Source organism: Leuresthes tenuis, unplaced genomic scaffold, assembly GCF_036924035.1.
Source record: "Leuresthes tenuis unplaced genomic scaffold, fLeuTen1.0.hap1 SCAF_19, whole genome shotgun sequence".
Taxonomy (NCBI): domain Eukaryota; kingdom Metazoa; phylum Chordata; class Actinopteri; order Atheriniformes; family Atherinopsidae; genus Leuresthes; species Leuresthes tenuis.
In genome coordinates this window covers 28,529,023-28,550,429 of record NW_027325373.1, presented here as the reverse complement: position 1 = coordinate 28,550,429, position 21,407 = coordinate 28,529,023, and the positions used below count along the sequence as shown (strand labels likewise).

Here is a 21,407-nt window from a genome sequence, read left to right as displayed (position 1 = left end):
TAAAGTGCCACTAATTACTGTTAAGGAGTCATTAGTACAAGTTTTTCTTCATTCTTCATGAATCTTTTTCTTAATGTCCAACTAGTGCTGACAAAGACAGAACTAGTAAAGGAAACTAATGCCTGATATCAAGGATATGGAATAAATGCTCTAAAGGCTTCCCATAGATAACAGGTGTTATATGTGTGAAGTAAAATGGAAAATCTCAAAGGTATGACAGTTATAATAGATGAGTAAATAGTTCTTTTCCACGAAAGAAGATGGTATAATTCATTCAGGGGGGAATTCAAGGGACACCCCCCTTTTGTCACTGCAGCAGCTGTCAGAGTTTTGGGAGGCTGACGGGAATTGTGTTGGGGCTTCCTGGAAGCTAAGACCGGCCCTGTTGCTGCTTGGTGGTCTAAATATTTCCGTGGGAAAGGGGCTGTAAAACCTCCAGTGGCTCTGAGTGTTTCAGACCGTGCTCTTTCTCGGTGTAATGCCACCAGAGCCGTAGCCTGTCAGGCGGTGTGACAACCCAACTGAGCTCCGGACAGAGGCGGGGATGGAGCGGAGCGAAGGGGGCGAGAATGAGAGCTGCTCACAAAACACGATGTGGAAACAGTTTCAAGCCAAAGCCAAGCCGCTGCTGAGCCCCAAGCTGGGCGCCCAAGACCCCGAGAACAAGAAGGAGCCGGGCATGTGGGTGTTCAGGAAGATGAAGCGGAAGGAAAACGTCGTCCTGGGCCGGGTGATCTCCTCGTCGCAGCCCGACCTGCTCTTTTCATCTGAGACGGATGTGGAGGCGCAGGAGGCTTCGCTCTGCGGCAAAGCGGCGGGGAGCGGCACCGCTCCCGGCCGGGAGAAGCTCCTCTCTTCCGTTAAGCGCAAGTCCACATGCGCGAATAAACCCACGGTGGCACAGCTGGTGCAGTCCCACCACAAGAGCTCCTCGCTGGGGTCAGCGTGCCTAGAGAGGCTGGCCGAACCGCCAACCACCAGCAGCGACAGCGACAAGGCAACGGCTGCCGCAGCAGCGGTGGAAACACAGCAGGAGAGCGGACACGATCCACTGGTGAGTCCTGCCCGCTAAACACAGATGTTTCAGCTGGTTCCGATTACGGTTTGTTTCTGTTTTCTCACCTGTTAAAGGACAGTTTAGCTGAGTGATGCTAAATATGTGTAAAGGGTGAAAAGTCGCGTGTTACCAGGAAATGGTATAAACTACAACTAAAAGTGGAATAGGTTGAAAATAAGCAAAAACAACTGAATCCACTCCTAAATAATTCCTCAATAAATGACTGCAAAATAGATATATCTTTTAAAATGATTTATTGATTAATCTGAAGTGTTAATGGTCAGGAAATAGAAAGAAATGCAGCTTCCTGAATGATGTCTTCATGTTTATCTGCACCGAAGCAGGAACTACATGATGGATGTAGTGAACCGAAAGGCTACTTGATTATTTTGGCTTCAATAAGGACACATTTAGCATTACAGGCACAATTTTTCAGTTTCTTTAGTAATCGTGCTGGAAAACAGAGGTTTAACACTCATGCAAAGGATATTGATCACATTACAACAGTATCTAACTAAGTAGGGTTAACAAAAATGGCAGTCCACCCTACTGCACAATTATTGCGAGAATGCTGCTAACCTTTGACCTTTTTCATGATAACTGTTCATCTCTGTGTTGAAATGCTCTTCAGATGTCCTCCTTTTACAATCCAATTTCAGTTTTTCATTCAATTCAGTTTATTTATATAGCACCAAATTACAACAATCTCTATCTCGAGGCACTTAAATAATATAGTCCAATTCCAATTCCAATGAAATCCAATTAACTAATTTCAAAATAATCCAATTAATTCATAAAGAGCCAATTAAAAAACAATATCCGAGCTAAGGAAACTAACAGATTGCACCGAAACTTGTCTTCAGTCCAATCTCCCGTCCTGAGCCTGAGGGACTGTGGAAAGGAACGACTCCCTTTTAACAGGAAGAAATCTCTGGCAGAACCAGACTCAGGAAGGGTGGCCATCCACCTCGACCAGCTGGGGTTTGAGAAGACAGAAAAGAGGGGGAAAAAAAAGTCATATGTACATATTTGAGAAATTAAACAGGGGGAAAAAGAGAGCAAAGTGAGGAAAGGTGTGACAGATGAGGTCCCCCAGCAGTCTAAGCCTATAGCAGCTTAACTATGGGATGTTTCAGGATTACCTTTATCCCTAACTATAAGCTTTATCAAAAAGGAAAGTTTTAAGCCTAATCTTAAAAGTGGAAAGGGTGTCTGCTTCCCGGACATTTACTGGCAGCTTATTCCACAAGAGAGGGGCCTGATAACTGAAGGCTCTGCCTCCCATTCTACTTTTAGAAACTCTGGGAACAACAAGTAAACCTGCAGTTTGGGAGTGAAGTGCTCTGTTAGGAAAATATCTTACAATGAGATCTTTAAGATATGATGGAGCTTGATGATTAAGAGCTTTATATGTGAGAAGAAGAATCTTAAATTCTATTCTGAATTTAACAGGGAGCCAATGAAGAGAAGCTAAAACTGGAGAAACATGATCTCTCCTGTTAGTTCTCATCAGAACTCTGGCTGCAGCATTTTGGATCAGCTGGAGGCTTTTCAGAGAATATGTGGGACAGCCCAATAATAAGGAATTACAGTAGTCCAATCTTGAAGTAACAAATGCATGAACTAGTTTCTCTGCATCACCCTGAGACAGGATGTTCCTGATTTTAGCAATATTACGAAGGTGAAAGAAGGCAGTCCTAGAAACCAGTTTTATATGTGCGTCAAATGATAAATTCTGGTCAAAAATAACTCCAAGGTTCCTCACTGTAGAACTAGAAGCCAAGGAAATACCATCTAGAGTAACTATATAACTAGACAATTTCTCCCTGAAGCGCTCAGGTCCAAAGAGAACAACTTCAGTTTTGTCTGAATTTAAAAGCAGACAGTTCTGAGTCATCCAGGTCTTTATGTCTTTAAGACAGGCTTGTAGTCTGACCAACCTATTGGTTTCATCTGGTTTCATAGATAAGTACAGCTGAGTATCATCAGCATAGCAATGGAAATGTATGCCATGCTGTCTAATAATGTTACCTAATGGAAGCATGTATTAAGTAAAAAGAATTGGTCCAAGCACAGAACCCTGAGGAACTCCATGACTCTGGTGTGTGAGGAAGATTCTTCATTTACAAGAGCAAACTGGAATCTATCAGATAAATATGACTTAAACCAGCCTAATGCAGTTCCTTTAATCCCAATAACATGTTCAAGTCTCTGTAACAGAATGCTGTGATCGATCGTATCAAATGCAGCACTGAGACCAAACAGGACAAGCACAGAAACAATTCCACTATCATTGTCCAGTGTTGTATGCATTGAAGCTAAAGTGCTGTCAACAAGAGAGTCAAGCTCCACTGGAGTAAAGTTTAGGTAGCTGTCCTCTGTCATATCTGCACATGGCAGTGAAGAAAAGGATGATGAAATCAACTCTTTAAATCTGGTTACAGCATTCTGTGATAGACACCTTTTATATGTAAAATTCTTCTTAGAAGCCGTATAGTCAAGTAATGTAAATTCAACTTAAGGTTCCAATTAAGCTGGCATATCCATTCCATTTCACCCGTTTAGAATGATTTTAGCAAAATGTCAAGACTTAACTTATTTTCATTCTGCTGTTGTTTTTAACCTTTCAGCTTTTCTTTGCTGACACGTCTATAATTTTTCCAGCCAGTCTTTTTTCAATCAGCTTCAAATCGTTACAGTAATTTCTTTTCACCTTTAAATTCCCTCTACCAAGACTTCAGCAACGAGTTTTCGCCTAAAATTTTACTTTTTATTTTTATTGTTATCATTATTATTATTTTTAGCATGGTTAGCTATCCCATTTCAACTTCATCAGCATTATCACTGCTGTTTTGCAGGAACAGTTTTCTCTAGTTTAAGTTGCAACTTCAAACCTATACATCCTCAGCCAGCAAGCGGCCGGATAGGATCATGATTATATCTAAAACAATGCAAAAGTGGATACATGTCAATGATATCATTCTCTGCTTGCTACTCCTCTGTCTTTATCACTTATTTTCTTCCTGAACATTATCAGCGGCTTTGTCTTTTTGCTGCTCGTGATCAGATGATTTTCTGCCTGTGTCCTCACCAATGGTACCTGATGGCACCACATTCTTCTCCTCCAAGCTTGGTGGTTGGGTAGATCGTAATGTGGTATACCCAAAAACATTAGTCCTGTTTGAGGTAATGGTGTTTGTTGTCACAGTACCCAGAGACGTTTTAATCATAGAGGATTCTATGTTCACCCCCTCATTTGAGGCTTTGGCCCTCACTGAAGTGATAACCTGTGTAGTACCTGCTGTCGGTGTATTAATTCCCTCAGTTGTTCCCCATCTCGATGCAGGGGTTGATGGCGGAGATGATGTTGAGATGTTTAATGGTGGTATTTCTTCAAAAAGTCTCAGCTCTGTATCAAAGCTGCCATTAATTACTACTAAAACCATCATTTCAACTTTGGTTTCAAGTCTGTTGCTCAACTCTAACCACCCAGGTTGGTGGTCATAATATATACACTTATAGAGACTATTAAGACTGCAGTCCCCTTTTCTTTTTCACTCTCCTAACATCACTGAGCAGTACATACTTGACTGGAGAGGAGATGTTTGAGAAATCTATCAGTCTTCCGTAGTTGTCTTTCCACTGCGCTCAAAGAAGTCTGTCAAGATTCCATGCTGTGCACTGGCATGGAAGCCGAACCGACTTACCCAGGGTTGCTTCAACTCTGGTTCTCGTAACGCTTGGGCTTGGTCTTTTTACGGACTGACCTTGGTTTTGGTCTTGATACAACTGGCTCTCTTCACCCTAACCCAAGTGTCGTCGTCGAGTCTTTGTTGGATCGCCTTCCGGAGGGGAGGCCACCGTTGTTCCTGGCACATGTTGCAGATTGATGACACTGAATGTTCTTTATCGACTGGTAGGTTCTTGCTGGCATCATCAGGAACATCTTTACCAGCACTGTAAGTGTTCGCGGCACCGTTTTTTTTGGGATCTTGATATTGAGCATCCTTTTGTGTGTCTGGTTTGTCAGTCCTCTCTCTTGGTCCGCCGGCGTCTTCGTTTCTTTGTTCTTGGGTTTGGAGTTTTCTTTTTCTTTTGGTGCATTGACACAGTGTGATATATGATATATGTATATATATATATATATACGTGGGAGATCCTCTAACCTGTACTGCTGTCGCTGTGCTGCGAACAACTTCAAATGGTCTCTCTGTCATCACATACACAGTTGTTTATTCATCACCTTCCACCATAAAGCTTTGTCCCTTTTTGTTTTTCCCTTTGTTCTTAAAATGCTGTTCTGCATGTCGAGACCAATCCATTAAATTAGATCATTTTGGCAGTACGGTGATCTACAATGTGCTTGGTCACAAAGCTGCTCATATGTGGTAAACAGCTCGTCAGAAAGTCATTCTTCAATTGATTTCACTAATTTTGTGTATTAATTTTGTGATTTCCTACAAAACTACACTTCTTTTCCCGTTTGTCTAAGTATTTAATATTATTATGGGTCCCGTTAAAACATGTATTTTTCCCATCTAATTCTGGATGACTCAGAAAATCGAATTCCATTTCCTATCCCTTGAGTAGCCAACCAGTTTGTGTGGAGTACATTCGAGCAACTGGTCCAATGAGTGGAACACTGCTTTTGTTGTCAAGGTCTCTCCTGTCTGTTGTTTCAGTGAGACACTACGGAATAACTACAACCCAACACAGTTCATACACATTACATTCATATATATACAAACAAACAAACAATTATTTATCGCAATTTTCTCATCTCTGTTTGAACGTACACCCAGGTAAATATTCCTGTAGTCTTCTCATACCGACTATGGACCCATTCATTGTTTAACTTCACTGTTTTGCAAATCCTAATGGAATATTACACATTGACATTGAACTTTACTGGATAAGCAGGTCTTCATTGCATTCAGCGGCCTATATGTGAGAATATATGTGTAAGCTGCTCTTCTTTGCATTTATCAGCAGCAAGCAATTCTTCATTGCACATGCATATGAAAATAGTAAAACAACTCTAATGCGTTAGCGAAACCTTCTATATTAGGAGTGTCCATCATGATGCTGGGAACAGAACCTCTTTCTCAGAATAGTTCAACCTTCATTACTCAACTGATCATAACTCTGCAATGAGCACATTTCCAAATATCACACCTCTACATGTATGCAAGGACTATATGTATAAATGCTTATATTTCTTTATATCGTTCTGGGTGTATGTGGTCTAAACTCAATCTCTGTGTGGCGATTTCACTTTAAACTAGATGAACTCTGCCTCTGATCATTTAAAAAAGGTGTGTACAAATCAATCTTTCTCATGTAATTACTGATCCTACAAGACCGAACTTAAAAGATCCTTCAAAGTCATCCCTGATTGGCTTAATATTAACAAGTCAAAGGTAGAAAATCTCTTGCTCCGCAGTATTTGAACTTGGTGTTGGTGATCATTGTCCAATAGCCTGAATCGGAACGGCAAAAATGAAAACATTAGGTCCACGTTTGGTATCCAGACGGAATCTGAAACGGCTCAATGAGCTGTTGAATAGTGATATTCATGACACTGTTAAAATCCCAGATGTAGATCTAGCTCTTGACCATTTTTGTAAATCTTTTAAAAATATAGATCTCAGAACAGATCTAGTCCCTGGCTTTCGGCAGAACTATCTTCTTTATTTAAAAAATAAATAAATCTTGCTAGCTAGGCGTAAGAGGGACCCAGGTCATTGTCTTGCTTTTAGGCAGCTTAGAAATAAATGTACAGTAGCAATAAGAAAGACCAAGGCAAAAGTCTGTCCTACTGCTCCTGCTTTTTAATTAGACTTCTATGCTTTTGCAGTCTATCTTTGTCACTTCTTTTCAGCTTATTGTATGTTCTAAATGTTGTGTTTTAATCGTGTCTTCAAATGTTTTTGTTTTTTCTGTCTCAGCTATATTGTAAATGAGGTTGTTTCCTCATTACATCTCTGAGTTTAAATAAAGGTTATAAGTAGTGTGGCACTTGTTATGTCGAGGGGACAGTGATGATACTCCGTCTTGCATCATCTTTATTTCTGCTAATCCATGCTTCATACCATAACATTTGGACTACTATGATAAGGGTAATGATTAACAATACACAGATGGTTCCTCTTAACCCACAAAATCCTGTTAATCTAAATGGATGCCACGGCCCTTGTCTGTCGATTTTTCCTGTCTTGTTTTAGCCACACCCTATGTTCTCATATTAGTCGTTGTTTTCTTCACTGAGGTTGAGATGAACCCCCTCCTGTTGAGAGAACTCCCCTTTTTTGTCAGACTTTTGCCTCAGAGAACGGTGGTGGGTAACTAATCTTTCCCTACTTCTGAAGGTCGTGGTCCTACTAGTTTACAGTGTGATAAGTGAATCCAGGAAGTCCTTTAGCTGCTGTGGGTGTAGTAAGTAGTACCTGAAATGGATCTCCCCCCTTGGGCTGGACCAGTTCTTTTTCTTTATCACTTTGATGATCATCCAGTCTCCGGGTTTTACTGTCTTCAGAGATTCCTCCACAGGTTCACCTGGAACAGACAGGAAAAAATCTCTTTCCTTGTTAATATTTGTATTCTCCTAAGGTTTCTTCTTTTTCTCTTTTCTTCTTCATCATGTCAGTTGAATGGTTTTTCCCCCCTTTAGTGGACGTTCCCTTGATGTGGCCCTTGATTTCAGCAATTCAGCAGGGGTCTTTCATTAGGAGTCCTGGACTCCCCCGTGCATGGTTTCAGCTCCAACCCTGGACGGCGGAAAAAACGTCGAGATCCGGTTTGAAGGACCCAGTTGTTAAGAAAATTCTCTCAATGAGAATCAGTGTGTGTGTGTGTGAGAGAGAGAGTTTAAAGAACCTGTGGATAAATCACACTGGCCTTATATAGCAGGTCTGAACTGGTATATCACGGCTCCAGTCTGTCTCTTATCTGTTTGGACTCTCATATGCATTCGGTAATCATAGAAAAACAAGAACAGCCCCTTAAATTTATGAAACAGACAACAAGGTACAGTTATTTCCATTCTAGAAAATAAGATTAAAAATAAGAGTAATCACCACAATTCCTATAAATTCTGGATATTCTAACAATCTAAATCTTTTTTAAATGTTCGCTGTAGCCCTTTACTGCTCTGTTATGAGACTCCATTGATCATAAATCAAGTTTTGCTCTTGAACCAAGCTTCTAAAACTGTTCACCTTTTTCTTTTCTCAGTTAGTATTCATTTTAAAGTTGATGAAAAAAATAAATGAATGTCTATCAACAAATGTGGGATCTAAACTCCAATACTTCCTCGAAAATAATTTCCTTTCTCAACTTATAAATGCGTGTGTAAGCTACGGCGCCCATACAATACAAAAATATTTACCCCAGTTGGCATTGCTTCCTGCCTATTTTTCTACAACTCACTATGTGTGTGCACACCTTTATTCTCAAAATCCTCAAATTATACTGTTTTACGAAGCTGCTACAGCTCCATTGGCCGAATACAGAGCCCCTTGGATCCCACTTCGTTTAATATGAAGACTGACTTAAATGTAACAGATTAGCACTTTTTTTGTACTCTTTATTTCATCAGAACTCAGCAAGCCACACTGCTACGCTTCAAAGACTTCAACTCTTTATTTCTTTGGGTATATTATCCCGAATGTGGCACAAACACCCCCACCCCTCTGATTTTCTGGTGTTTCAGACACAAAATTGAAGTGAGGTGGACTAGACTCAATCAGGACTGCATCAGCTGTGTTTTTTATTGAGCCATGTCTCAGTTAAAAACATAAAATTGGTTGGTGGAGTACGCTGAGGAGGGAAAGGGACTCAATGCTTCTTTGAGGATAAAATTCTTGATCTTGCCATGTTTGGCGTGAGAGGAACCATTTTAATCCAAGCTTTCAAGGTGGTCAGGAAAGCTCATGGGTGATGGTGGAGAAGAGAACGATAGTGAAATGTCTCTGGAGGGTGTAGATGCAGCAGGTGGGTCCCAGGCCTGTGGTGAGTAATGACTTCCCTGTGTTTGGTGCCTCTTTCCCAAAGAAAAATTAAAGTGTTGGCAAACTGATTTTTAACATAAACTGGAACTCATTGTGTAAAAGTCTGTAAGACCGAGCTCTAGTGACCACAGGACCACTGAAGCTGAACTGATACAGGTGGAGACTAAACAACAAAAATCATCAAGAACCCTAAATGTGCCGAAACCGCAGCAGCTTGGAGAGGCCTGATTGGAGGGATTCACTGCAGAGGATCAAGTCTTTAGGAGGCGAAAGCTGCGACAGACGCTGCAGGAGACGAGGAAATGTTCTGTTTTTGGAGAAACCATCAGTTTTATGTCTAAAGCACATGCAGTTCTGCTCTGCAAAGGGGAGAACACAGTGGGTCAGTGTCTTTCAGAGGGAAATCTTTTTATTTTATTGCCACCTGCATCAGGCTGTACTTTCCACACAAACTTACCTTTCAAATGATAATTTAACCATATTTTATGAGGTAAAATAGATGAGAGGTTCAACTGTATTGTCTCCGAGGTCAGAATACAACATACTGTATTTCAGAGAACACTGAACAGACAGTTAAATGTTTTGTTCTGTTTCTTCTTTACGCTTTATGTTCTCTTTCTTGTTTTATGAAACATTGTTCTCATGTTTTGTCATTGTGTTTTTCACTTCAGGAGTTTTCTAAGAAGTGAAATTAATGCGATAACAAAGTATGTTGAGTCTAAAACTCAGATTTTTCTGCGGCTCTCTTTTTAACCAAATCACCATGGTAACTGGTGGTGAACACATAACCTTCTCCTGCGGTGACTCTTCCTCAGATTTTGTTCCCAGTGATGTCTCGGAGGTCCAAGCCCGACCCAAATGTTTAACTGTGATCCAGCAGATGTAATGTATCTAAGTCTGTCTGTGCAGCTGATTGAGTCAAGGCTGATGAATTGTTGAGTCAGACATCTTTTTAACATTGAATCTATGAAAATTTAGATTTTAGATTTCTCTTTTGGAGTTTTGAAGGAGGAGACAGGGCAGATTGTGCATGTTTTCCCGGACCTCTTTTCTTTAGTTTCCTTCCTAGTTGTCAGGTGCTGCGTGTCTCTACCGGCATTGAGCTGCATTTGTCATGTGTGCCTCCTGCAGCTTCTGAATGATGTTCAACAGATCCAGAAACAGAAAATGTTAGCTGTATGTCACTGTTTCTTAGCTGCACAGAGCGGTCGGCTGGAAGCCTGTCAGACATTTATCTATGAAGGCGCTGCTGTGTGATTGGCTATTGATCATGTGTGACTTATTGAATGTTCGGGCTGGCTCAGAGAAAATGTTGTTCAGAGGACCATGACTGGTGTGTGTGAAATCAATGATGTCCATCCCTTTCAGACAGTGTTAGCAGTGTTTTGTCAGGACATCTTTACAGCTGTTGAGCTCATATTAAGATGATTTTATTTGGATTTCTGTGAAAAATCAGCAATGGCACGAAGCTGTGTAACGAAGCTGTTTAACAAAAGTGTGTAACGAAGGTGTGTAACGAAGGTGTGTGACTAAGCTGTTTAATAAAGCTGTGTAACGAAGGTGTGTGACTAAGCTGTTTAACAAAGGTGTGTAACGAAGGTGTGTGACGAAGCTGTTTAATAAAGCTGTGTAACGAAGGTGTGTAACGAAGGTGTGTGACTAAGCTGTTTAACAAAGGTGTGTAACGAAGGTGTGTTACTAAGCTGTTTAACAAAGGTGTGTAACGAAGGTGTGTAACTAAGCTGTTTAACGAAGGTGTGTAACGAAGGTGTGTAACGAAGGTGTGTAACGAAGGTGTGTAACTAAGCTGTTTAACAAAAGTGCGTAACAAAGGTGTGTAACTAAGCTGTTTAACAAAGATGTGTAACGAAGGTGTGTTACTAAGCTGTTTAACAAAGGTGTGTAACGAAGGTGTGTAACTAAGCTGTTTAACAAAGGTGTGTAACGAAGGTGTGTAACTAAGCTGTTTAACAAGGGTGTGTGACTAAGCTGTTTAACAAAGGTGTGTAACGAAGGTGTGTTACTAAGCTGTTTAACAAAGGTGTGTAACGAAGGTGTGTTACTAAGCTGTTTAACAAAGGTGTGTAACGAAGGTGTGTTACTAAGCTGTTTAACAAAGGTGTGTAACGAAGGTGTGTAACTAAGCTGTTTAACAAAGGTGTGTAACGAAGGTGTGTAACGAAGGTGTGTAACTAAGCTGTTTAACAAAGGTGTGTAACGAAGGTGTGTAACTAAGCTGTTTAACAAAAGTGCGTAACAAAGGTGTGTAACTAAGCTGTTTAACAAAGGTGTGTAACGAAGGTGTGTTACTAAGCTGTTTAACAAAGGTGTGTAACGAAGGTGTGTTACTAAGCTGTTTAACAAAGGTGTGTAACGAAGGTGTGTAACTAAGCTGTTTAACAAAGGTGTGTAACGAAGGTGTGTAACGAAGGTGTGTAACTAAGCTGTTTAACAAAGGTGTGTAACGAAGGTGTGTAACTAAGCTGTTTAACAAAAGTGCGTAACAAAGGTGTGTAACTAAGCTGTTTAACAAGGGTGTGTAACGAAGGTGTGTTACTAAGCTGTTTAACAAAGGTGTGTAACGAAGGTGTGTAACGAAGGTGTGTAACTAAGCTGTTTAACAAAGCTAGGTAACAAAACTGTTTAACAAAGCTGTCTAACAAAGATGTGTAACAAAGGTGTGTAACTAAGCTGTTTAACAAAGGTGTGTAACGAAGGTGTGTTACTAAGCTGTTTAACAAAGGTGTGTAACGGAGGTGTGTAACTAAGCTGTTTAACAAAGCTAGGTAACAAAACTGTTTAACAAAGCTGTGTAACGAAGCTGTCTAACGAAGCTGTCTTACGAAGTTGTGTAACGAAGCTGTAGGCTGAAATGAAAAGCCTGGAGCCTTAGGAGCACAGCTTAACTCTACGTTAACAGGTTTCTGTATTTTCTCCTGGACCTTCATTTTCTTGATGATTGATGTTTATAGTTAATTTCCATTTGGTTCCCCAGTTTTGTGTGAATTGAACGAGTAGCAGAGGGTAGAGGTTGATCTGACACTTAATGCACATTATGCATTTTGAAAGGTACTCGGTGCTTAGTGTAGCTGAGAGTCAGGTTTATGGGACAGTAAAATCTGTGGTGTTAAAGGCTTATGAGTTAGTGCTTGAGGCGTATACCAGAGAGCTGGTCATTCATTTTGACCGCTGGTGCATTTCACTGGAGATTAAAAAATGGGAGACCTTCTGTGTTCTGATTGTTTTTGAACAGCTTTTAAAACTTTGGTTCCTCGTCATGTTGCCACCTATATTAGTGATGAATACGTGTTACTGCATAGTGGTGATTGTAGGTCCAGGGACGATTCTGGCTATAGGTTAAGTTTCAACCAACTGGTAACTGGTGGGTGGAAGGAGCTGGTCCTCACTGTAGTAAGATGGACATGAGTCACACACTTGGTTTGATCCACGGAAGCTATGCCGTTACTGTAAAGGCAGAGGACACTGGAAAGCTGTGAATCCAAGTCTTTAAAAAATGGGTTGATGTTGGACAGGTTAAGTGTGTTTATCTCCAACTGTGAGAAATGTCAGTCCTGTTAAATCTTTTCTTCCTCTGATAAGGTGGAACCTGTAGCTGAATGAAGTCTGGAGCAGTCTGAATTCAAAGCTTTTGTGTCTGATGGCCTGGTGTGACTGGGTAGGAGGGATGTAAAGCTACCAGTACAAATCTTAAAGGATGCAGAAGCTTTTCACTCCTTTATTGTAGGTTCTATCTTACCATTTTCTGACAAAACTCATACAGGGGATTATATTCTAGTGAAGGGAATTGAGCTCTGTGATCCTGTACATGGTTCTGCCAATTGAAGGGTTTCATGTTATGTTGGGAAATGACCTGGCTGGTGGTCGTGTTTGGGCCGGTGGTCTTTTCTTTTCTCCTGTGGTAACGTCTTGTCCCTTGGTTGCAGAACCCGATGAGAATGCACAGCGTCGTGTGGATGAATTTGAAGCAAGAAATGAAATGATTGTCATTATACATGAGTACAAGAAACGGGAGCCCAGTTGAGTGTGAGGCTTCTTTTATGTATGTACTTGACTCACTCTTGGCAGCTGAGCAACAGGCTGATCCTTCACTCACTGAGTCGTTTCAAGGCAAGGCATGGTAAGAGTATAGTGAAGGGTTATCTGCTAAGAAATAAACGGCTGGTTAGAAAACGGGTGCCGCATGGAGAAACCTTTTATAGGTGATCCTGTTTGCCAGATTGTGGTTCCAAGTAAGTTTAGAGAGCATCCTTTGGTCAACGAGGACATGTGGGGTTCATAAGACTTACATTCTCAAGTATTTCTTTTGGCCTCGTCTTAAAAGAGATGTTTCCAGTTACATCAAAACATGTCACACGTTTCAAATGACAAGCAAGCCAAATCAGGTTCTTCAGCCAGCCCCTTTGTCTCCTTTCCACGACATCTCAGCCATTTGAACATCTTATTATTGGTTGTGTTGGTCCAACTGGAAAATCGGTAGTTAAAGCATTGACCCAATTCTTTTCAAAACAATATTTCCATTGAATCCATTCATGCCTTACACCACTGACACTGACTTGAACACGTTAAAGTTACTCTTGTAAATAAACGTTAGTGTTTGACTCCCCACAGCCAGGCTGTAACAAAGAAGTTAAGAGCAGAGAGACATGATTAAAAGTCACAGCACCGGATATGGAAAGTGGCAGCTTAATGAGCCGAAACACTAGGTTGGAAATGATATTATCTTGGAACAGTTTCACATGTTGCTACTTAGATGTGAAAATGCGTCGGTGTGTTACTTTCAGGCCAATGCCAGAGTGGAGCACCTCAGCCAATTTGAGTCCCACTATCTGGAGGCTCATCTCATTTATTTAATTCTACCGTCCTCATCTTTCTTCATCCTGAACTTTTTTTCATTGTTGGTACGAGGGAGCAGAGAAACAGGATGCCGTTCGTTTTACCTCCAAGAAGTTCACCAACCTTTTAAAGGACAAACCTGTATGGAGAAAGATGTTCAGCTCATTAAACTTCATAATACAGAGCTGTGCTTTTCATAGTGCAGGCCAACTCCTTCTGTTTGGCTTGCATCCACCCATTTTTCTTTAACCCCCTTCTACTTCAGTATCATCTTTTAGGTTTATTTGCAGTTGGCAAACCAATGTGAAGGTGCATTTCCAAAACTAACATCTCATCTTAAGCGATTGTACCTCCTCAGATACAGAGAACACTCATCCTGCTCTTCTGACCCTGGATCGCTTCGTTTTTTATATCCATCATGTGTATATGTTACAAGAAAATCAGTGTGTGTCCCTCCACCTGTGAGTGGTTTTTAGGAAGAGGCCCTTGTCTGACCTGAATCTTGGTCTTTAAGCTGTAAGACATAAACATATTCGTTGTCTGTACTTACTGGTCTTAAATCTGTCTGTGACCTGACAAGACTCTCTTCGTACTGTTGTCTGCCAGCATACCCTAATGGGTGCACCTTTCAATCTGGTGTAATCCACTGGGAAAGGATTATAGTCCAGCCAACCAGCTCAGCTCATCACCTTCGTCCCTCCCACTCACTTGCTGATACTGCTTCTGTCATTAACCACACCTTCTCCTTCTCAGCTGTCACACATCCTTTCAAAGGTTGTTTTTCTGCCAGGCCGGAGTTAAGTGTGTAGATCCCTAGTGTCTCTGCTTTTGTAATTTCTCCCACATAGTTGTAGAACTTTAAAAGAATATTGCCTCTTGCCTCCATCTTATACTGCATCTCCTTGGGTGTAGTATCCGCCTGCGATCTGTCCGACCCTGGATCTTTTACTAAGCGAGACGCCGGTGGCGCAGCACCGTTTAGCGATCCGAGGATTACTTCGCTGTGCCTCAGGAGATGACTCTTTTTCCCTCATCTCCTCATGTGGACGGCTGCTGTCGGTGAGCTCATTAAGCCTGTTGGCATATTTTATTGATTTTTGTGTATGTGCAGAAGTCAGAATTATGCCCTGTGTTTTTCACATTTACGTAACTTCTTTAGTTAGTTATAGGCATAAGTAAGTGACTAACTGAATCCCAGTTGAAAAAAGCAGTTTATTATTAAAACACAACCAGAAAACTAGTGTCGTCCCCCCCCCCCCCCCCCCCCCCCCAATGATGTAAACATCTATCAGTGAAAGATGGTTCAAAGGTCCAGTAGCTTTACAACCTTACTGTTTATGGGATTCCTTCAGATCACTTAGCAAGTCAGATCTGACTCGATCAATACTCATCTCCCTCCTCTGAACAATGACCCAGACATTGAACCAGACAGAGATCCACATGTGCAAAGCCTTTTGTGTTTGGTCAGATAGCTACATAGGAATGAGCATATTGGAAATAGGATGGCAGATACTTATTGTTGATTACGCTTCAATGAACAGAACGGGTGTATTGCTTGGTTGGGTTTCTATTCATACCACTGTTTGTCTATGAAGACAACAAGCTGCCTGAAGAAGGTTTGGCTTATCTGCTTTTGTCTGGTTTAAGCCAAAAGAATCCAAATTGGAGATGATGTATTCTATTTTTTTAGTCGTGGTTGAAACAAATACCCTCATGATGTATTTGCTGAAAGTCATGCATATAATGTATATATAAGATATAAGTTACAGGTAAACCGCCTGTAGGGGTGCCTCAAAGTGCAATACTGCTAATGGCCACCCAGTGGGGGCTCCAAAACATTTTTGGCTTCATGTTGTAGAGGTGCACGCGCAAATAGGAGGTAAAAAGCAGTGCTCATAACAGTTTATTTAGTAGAAACGGGCTCCTAAGCAGAGTTTATGATGCAGTCAGTTAAAGTAACTCTTGAGAATGTTTTACTCTTCGGTTCCCCCTACAGCCGTGGGATGTGAAACAACTGTCTTTACAACAAATCCGTGTGAACCCTGCACATGTGCAGTCAAACATGAATTTGTTGTCATGTTGAAGAAGGCACAAAGACTTTCAGCAACTGTAAAACAAAACAGTCGTGACCTGCGGTATCTCAGTCCTGAGTGTTCCAGACTTTGTTATATGCATATCAAAAAATAAGTGTTCTTCAGAACTAGTCAGAGGCACATAGTTTCAAGGTTCACAAACTTCGCTAGTGTTGCTTCGAATAAGGAGAGCAGAAACAAATGCCAAAAAATAGGTAATACAATTAAGCTTTCATCCTCCACGAATCTCTATTAAAACTGTAAACATTGAAATTCTGTTATATGATAATGTTAAAACAATTCAACCACAATTCAAAAAGCATAAACTCCTTATGTTAACTAAGTATTAACTTTCCCACAAGTCATAATTTTGTCAAATTATATTAATAAATTGATAGTAGACCTGTCGCTCCTCGTTTACACCCCTTTGTTCAAATATAGTAACTTCAGTGGCTACATATACAGTCTGGTAATAGAGACTAGTGATGTGCGATATCACTAATTTTCATTTTGATTGGATACCAAGTAAAACCAGGGTGATTTTGTCTATGCTGATACTGATACTTTTTACAAAAGTTTAATGTGTTAAAAGAAGAGAATTTTGAAAATTGAGTGTTTCAAACTATAGTCTCCTAATGACACCAAAAATGAGCTAATTGTTTATCTTTAGAGCATTGTCAGTTGTAATAGATATGAGAAATGATGATTGGGGGAAATTGCCACTCAGTGGAATCTACAATGCTGTTGATGTGTGAAGTCCGATTGTTGCAACATTTTTCTGTTGTTGTTGCTAAACAGTCACAGGAAACAGCCTCTGACTCAAATCAGCTTTGATATGATATTAAATGGGTATTTTCTTGGGATTTTATGCAAGGAAAACTCCTTTAAATCTCATCAGCCTCATCTCTGAAACATTATATCAGTATGTATACTGTCATCTTGAAATCATTCAGTTTCACTAACAAAGCATACAGAACTGTGCAAAAGTCTTGTGCCAGCCCTCATTTCTTCATATTTCCTCATTTTCAGTCCAGTCCTTGTACCTGACCATTTTCAGAGGAATGTATTTTTTCTTTGTGAAGCCACTTAACTCTGACCTATGAACCATTCAAGCAAAAAAGGCTCCTAACTCAAGGGGTGAACCAGTGTTGTGTCGACACAGAACAGACAACTTAGCAAAGAAGCCAAACTACAGCATTGAAAGATAAGCAAGCCTTCCATCCATCATTTTCTACACAGTACAGAGTTGTCAGTCTTAGTTAAATGTAGCTGACCTGTGTACCCTGTCGACACAGAACAGACAACTTAGCAAAGAAGCCATTTTAAACTGGATCTTTAGGCACTTTGTTACCAGCAGCCTGTCACAAAGACACATCATTTGTTCCCATTTCTTTAGCTGCATCTATGAAAAACAGCAAAGAAAACACAGTTTGTCAGACAGAAAATAGGATTTCTGCAGCAACAAGGTGATTCCCAAAGAGCTATTAGCTGAAAACTTGGCATATCTCAGCATGGTGTGCAGTGGGTCCTTAAAACATTTGAGGAAACTGGACAAGTGGAGGACAAAAGAAGAAGTGTCAGGCCTAAAAAACTATCTCCAGCAGATGAACAGGATCTGAAAGTGATGTCCTTAAGAAAGAGGAAAAAATCCAGCTGTGACCTGACAGGACCTGAGAGATGCATCTGGACCTTCAGCTGATCCATCTACTGTTGGCCCAAGCCTCATCAGAAATGGTCTCCATGGAAGCCATGGAAGCCTGTCAAGAAGCCATTCTTAAGGAAGGGTACAGTAGGGTAGTTTTCCAGCTGTAAATCACAGTACTGAACTTCAGCAGCATGTACTGCAGTGCAGGAAGTGGATCAGTTCGTGTTCCGCTAAACAACAACTTATGATATCAGTCTGCAATGTTACTTTCTAGAGTTAGAGTTTAAGGATGTTTCTACAAGTTCAAGTGAGAAATCAACGGACGCGCACAGCTGCTTCTGCTTCCTTTTAAAGTCTATGAAATTTGATGTTTAGGTGTTCCCTCATTATATGTTGTGCACTATGCATCCCCCTAAAACCAATATCTGCTCCAGGACTTCTAAAATGGCCGCTTTTCTGGTATTCCTAATGGTATTTAGTTATTTATTTCCTGGAAAACAATTAAAATGTGTACAATTTTTCTTCCAATGAGATGCTTTTTATATAAGTGAGCACTGCTATATGAGTAAGCTACTAGGGATTTACTATTAAACTAATCAATAGACAAGTAGTAAATAAATAAAAAGCAATAGAACTCACATGCAAAGTGCAATTGGTTTGAAGGTGTGTCTTTCTCTGACTTCAGCTGACTTTCTCTAAACAGCACTTCATGTTTGTTAGATAGTGGACCCTCCAAAGTCTATTAGTTACAGTATTGATCAGCACACTCTGCAATGGAAACAACATTATTGTCAGTGGGCCCATGAGGTCAAGTCCTCATGTTATCGAGCGCTCTCCCGTTGATGTGAGAAATGTAAGCCCTGTTTCTCACCCTCCAACTTGTTTTATGATTTGTTTTCAAGCCTCCCTTTCCATAATCTGCTGTGTTTTCCTCTAATTTCTAGTCACATGCTGCCAGACAACTGTTATATTTCAAGTATTTCAAATCACGTGCACATCAAGGGTAACTAGTCATGGGGTTTTATATAAATAAATGCTGCAGGAGCCATTTTGAGCCAAAATGCTTCTCAAATGTGCTGCTTTAGTTTTTTTTTTTTATATATATAATCTAGAAGTTAAAAGTATTTAAAGGCTTCCCTTTCAGCTCTGAGACTGTCACTCCTCACTTTTTAAAAACTTTTTAAAGCCTGCACTAAGGTCTTATTGTCAACAGGCAATATTTAGTTTTAGGAATATTTAGTTAATTGAAATATCGGCAGTGAAAATGAATGATTCAGCCTTAAGTCTGATGCACAGGTGTGAGTATAAACACAGGCTTAAATAGGCATATATTGGTGTACCTGATTGGATTGTATGTGATCTGATTCTATTCTCAGAGTGATGCTTTGCTTCCTGATTGATTGCCACGCAGTTAATCTTTTCTAAGCAGCTTATTTTCTCTGGCAGCCCAGGTAACTCCTCTAATGTAAACTCCCGGACTCAGCCTTATGTCAGGTTTGTTGCAGTTTTTGTCAGCTTCACTCTTTTGTTGTCGTAGTCATACCTGGCAAGCTAAATGGATACAGTGTGAGTTAAGACATTTTGATGCTCTGCCAACATGAAACTGTAACAACTGTCAACATCAGAAGTAAAGTGACACCTCAGGAGCTGCCTCAGATTGTTATAGTCTGGTGGTTAGCACAGGAAACTGTCACAGAAGCTGGCTTCAAGTTGAGATCTGCCAAACAGAACTACACAACAGTGACCAACAGTTTTTCCACACATTTTGTCAGCTAATCTCTTACTTATTATGGACAAAACAGCAAAAATCTTTGCAACTTAAAGGAAATATTCGAAGCTGTCAGGACCCCTTAGTTTTAGAAGCTTAGTATGACGACTGGAGAGAGGTGGGAACTGTTAGCTTAGCTCATAGTTTATATAACAATACAAACATATACAGAGCTCAGGTAATTTGATGGGTACACAAATAGAAAGTAACTCCTACAAGCCTGATGGATAAAGTGTTGTTATAACCTTAGCTTAAAACCATAGACTAATGTGTTTGTCTTTAGACAGAAACAGGCTAATCTTCATGGTAAGCTAATCAGGCTCTGACTCCAGCTCTGTATGCAGACATTAGACTGATACTGCCATGAAGAAGAAAGTGCACTCATTTAACAGTTTAGGTATCAGGGCATAATTAAAGATCCTTTGGTCTTGACCAGGTCTTGAAATAAGTAACCTAAGTAACCTGAAATATAACCTCAAGTGACCAACAACAAGACATTTTAGTTAAGACGCACACACTTCTACATATTTTAGTGATTTTCTGCCATTCGGGAGCATTCTCATAAATATGTGGAACTATCTAAGTTTTGGGCTGCTTTTGGTTGTGTTAGTGCTGTTGTTGGTCTTTTAGCTTTGCTCTACTGTTGAAAATAACAGAAACCAAAGTGGATAAAGATCTGCTTTGTTATAGAATGAAACTAAGTACAAATGTGATGAAGATTTCCTGCGCAGCTGTTGTCTGAGCTTTTCACTTGTGCTTCTTTGCTAATTATGGTTTTTGGCATTTCAGCTTCTTTGCTGAAAAATCGGTTGTTGTCGGGCCTTTCCGCCTCAAGATAACCTTCAACCAATCAGTGTCATCTCTGGCATGCATGTGTTGCTAGCTTGGAGAACTGCATGGCTGTTAGCCTGCAGAGACTGTCAGTGATGTAATTAGAGATAAAATGCAGAAGCAGTTCAATAAATAATGATGCAATATAAAATGTCACATGTTGTTAATCTGCAGTTGTGCTACCTAATTTTAGGACTCCTCAAAGACCTGATCCTTTTCTATTGTATCATGATAACTATAACCTTAGAAATGTTCTCTTTCACATGACTGAACGGGAATGTTTTCAAATATTTAAAGTTGACCAGGCACAACTCATCCTCTCACACTGTTAGCCTGTTGGTTGGACTTTATCTTCTTATTTAACAGACACGACATAACATTTTGTCTTCTACTCTAGACTCAGTCAGCCTCCTCATGTTTCACTGATCTTTTTATTTTCTTTTTATTTTCTGCTCAGTAGAATTCCCTCAGCTTGCAAAATGCCAGAGCAGAACTTGGCACACTTCAGAAGTTATCAACTTCAGGAAGTTGGTGTGCATTTCATGATGTGTGTATGAGATTGCCAGTTGAGCTGTGCAGATGTGAAGCTTTTGAAGTGATACGTGGGATGTTGCATCACTGTCGTCATCTAAGATGACTCAGATTTTCTGGAAATAACAGTATACAATATTTTTTTTAAATATAAAACAGAGTATAACAGTTTTATTGATCATGACGTTAATCAGGACACTAATGAAAGGGATCAAGAACAAGAAAATTAGATTTTGAACAGTTTCCTGCAGCCATATGGTGCAGTCCTCATTTATTATCACAAATATTGATCCAAGCAGGCCTGTAAGTGGGCGTGTGTGTGTGTTGACAGGATGCAGTATTCCCAGTAGAGCTCTTTCCTGAATTTAAAAACCCATGGGCTGAGTTGAATGTTTGATTATGATCGTTGCTCAAAGCTTACTGCAGAGTCCTATTTCCCACCCTGACAAGATGTCTTTTAGGTGTCTTGTTTCTGTTAGGTAACGTCTGTCTGACCTCAGATTGGCATCATCTGAGCTGTGCAGAACATTTGTCGTTATCTCTTTGCACATGTTGGTAGTGGCTGTCCATGCAGTTGCATAGAAATTAAACAAAAAGAGGAAGTCAATGCGGGGTTAAAGGAGAACGGGTGGCGTGCAGT

At 40.3% G+C, this 21,407-nt stretch overlaps 1 protein-coding gene across 2 annotated transcripts in view; it reads left to right on the top strand.

The window, feature by feature from the left end:
- The first annotated feature begins 327 nt into the window (after nucleotides 1-327).
- Nucleotides 328-21,407, top strand: part of LOC140277589 (multiple C2 and transmembrane domain-containing protein 1-like) — a 56,708-nt gene continuing 35,628 nt past the window's right edge. For both annotated transcript variants that reach the window (XM_072372699.1, XM_072372700.1), the window contains exon 1: nucleotides 328-1,054. In XM_072372699.1, coding sequence (XP_072228800.1) covers nucleotides 545-1,054 — 510 coding nt within the window. In that variant the 5' untranslated portion in view covers nucleotides 328-544. The remainder of the gene's footprint in view (nucleotides 1,055-21,407) is intronic.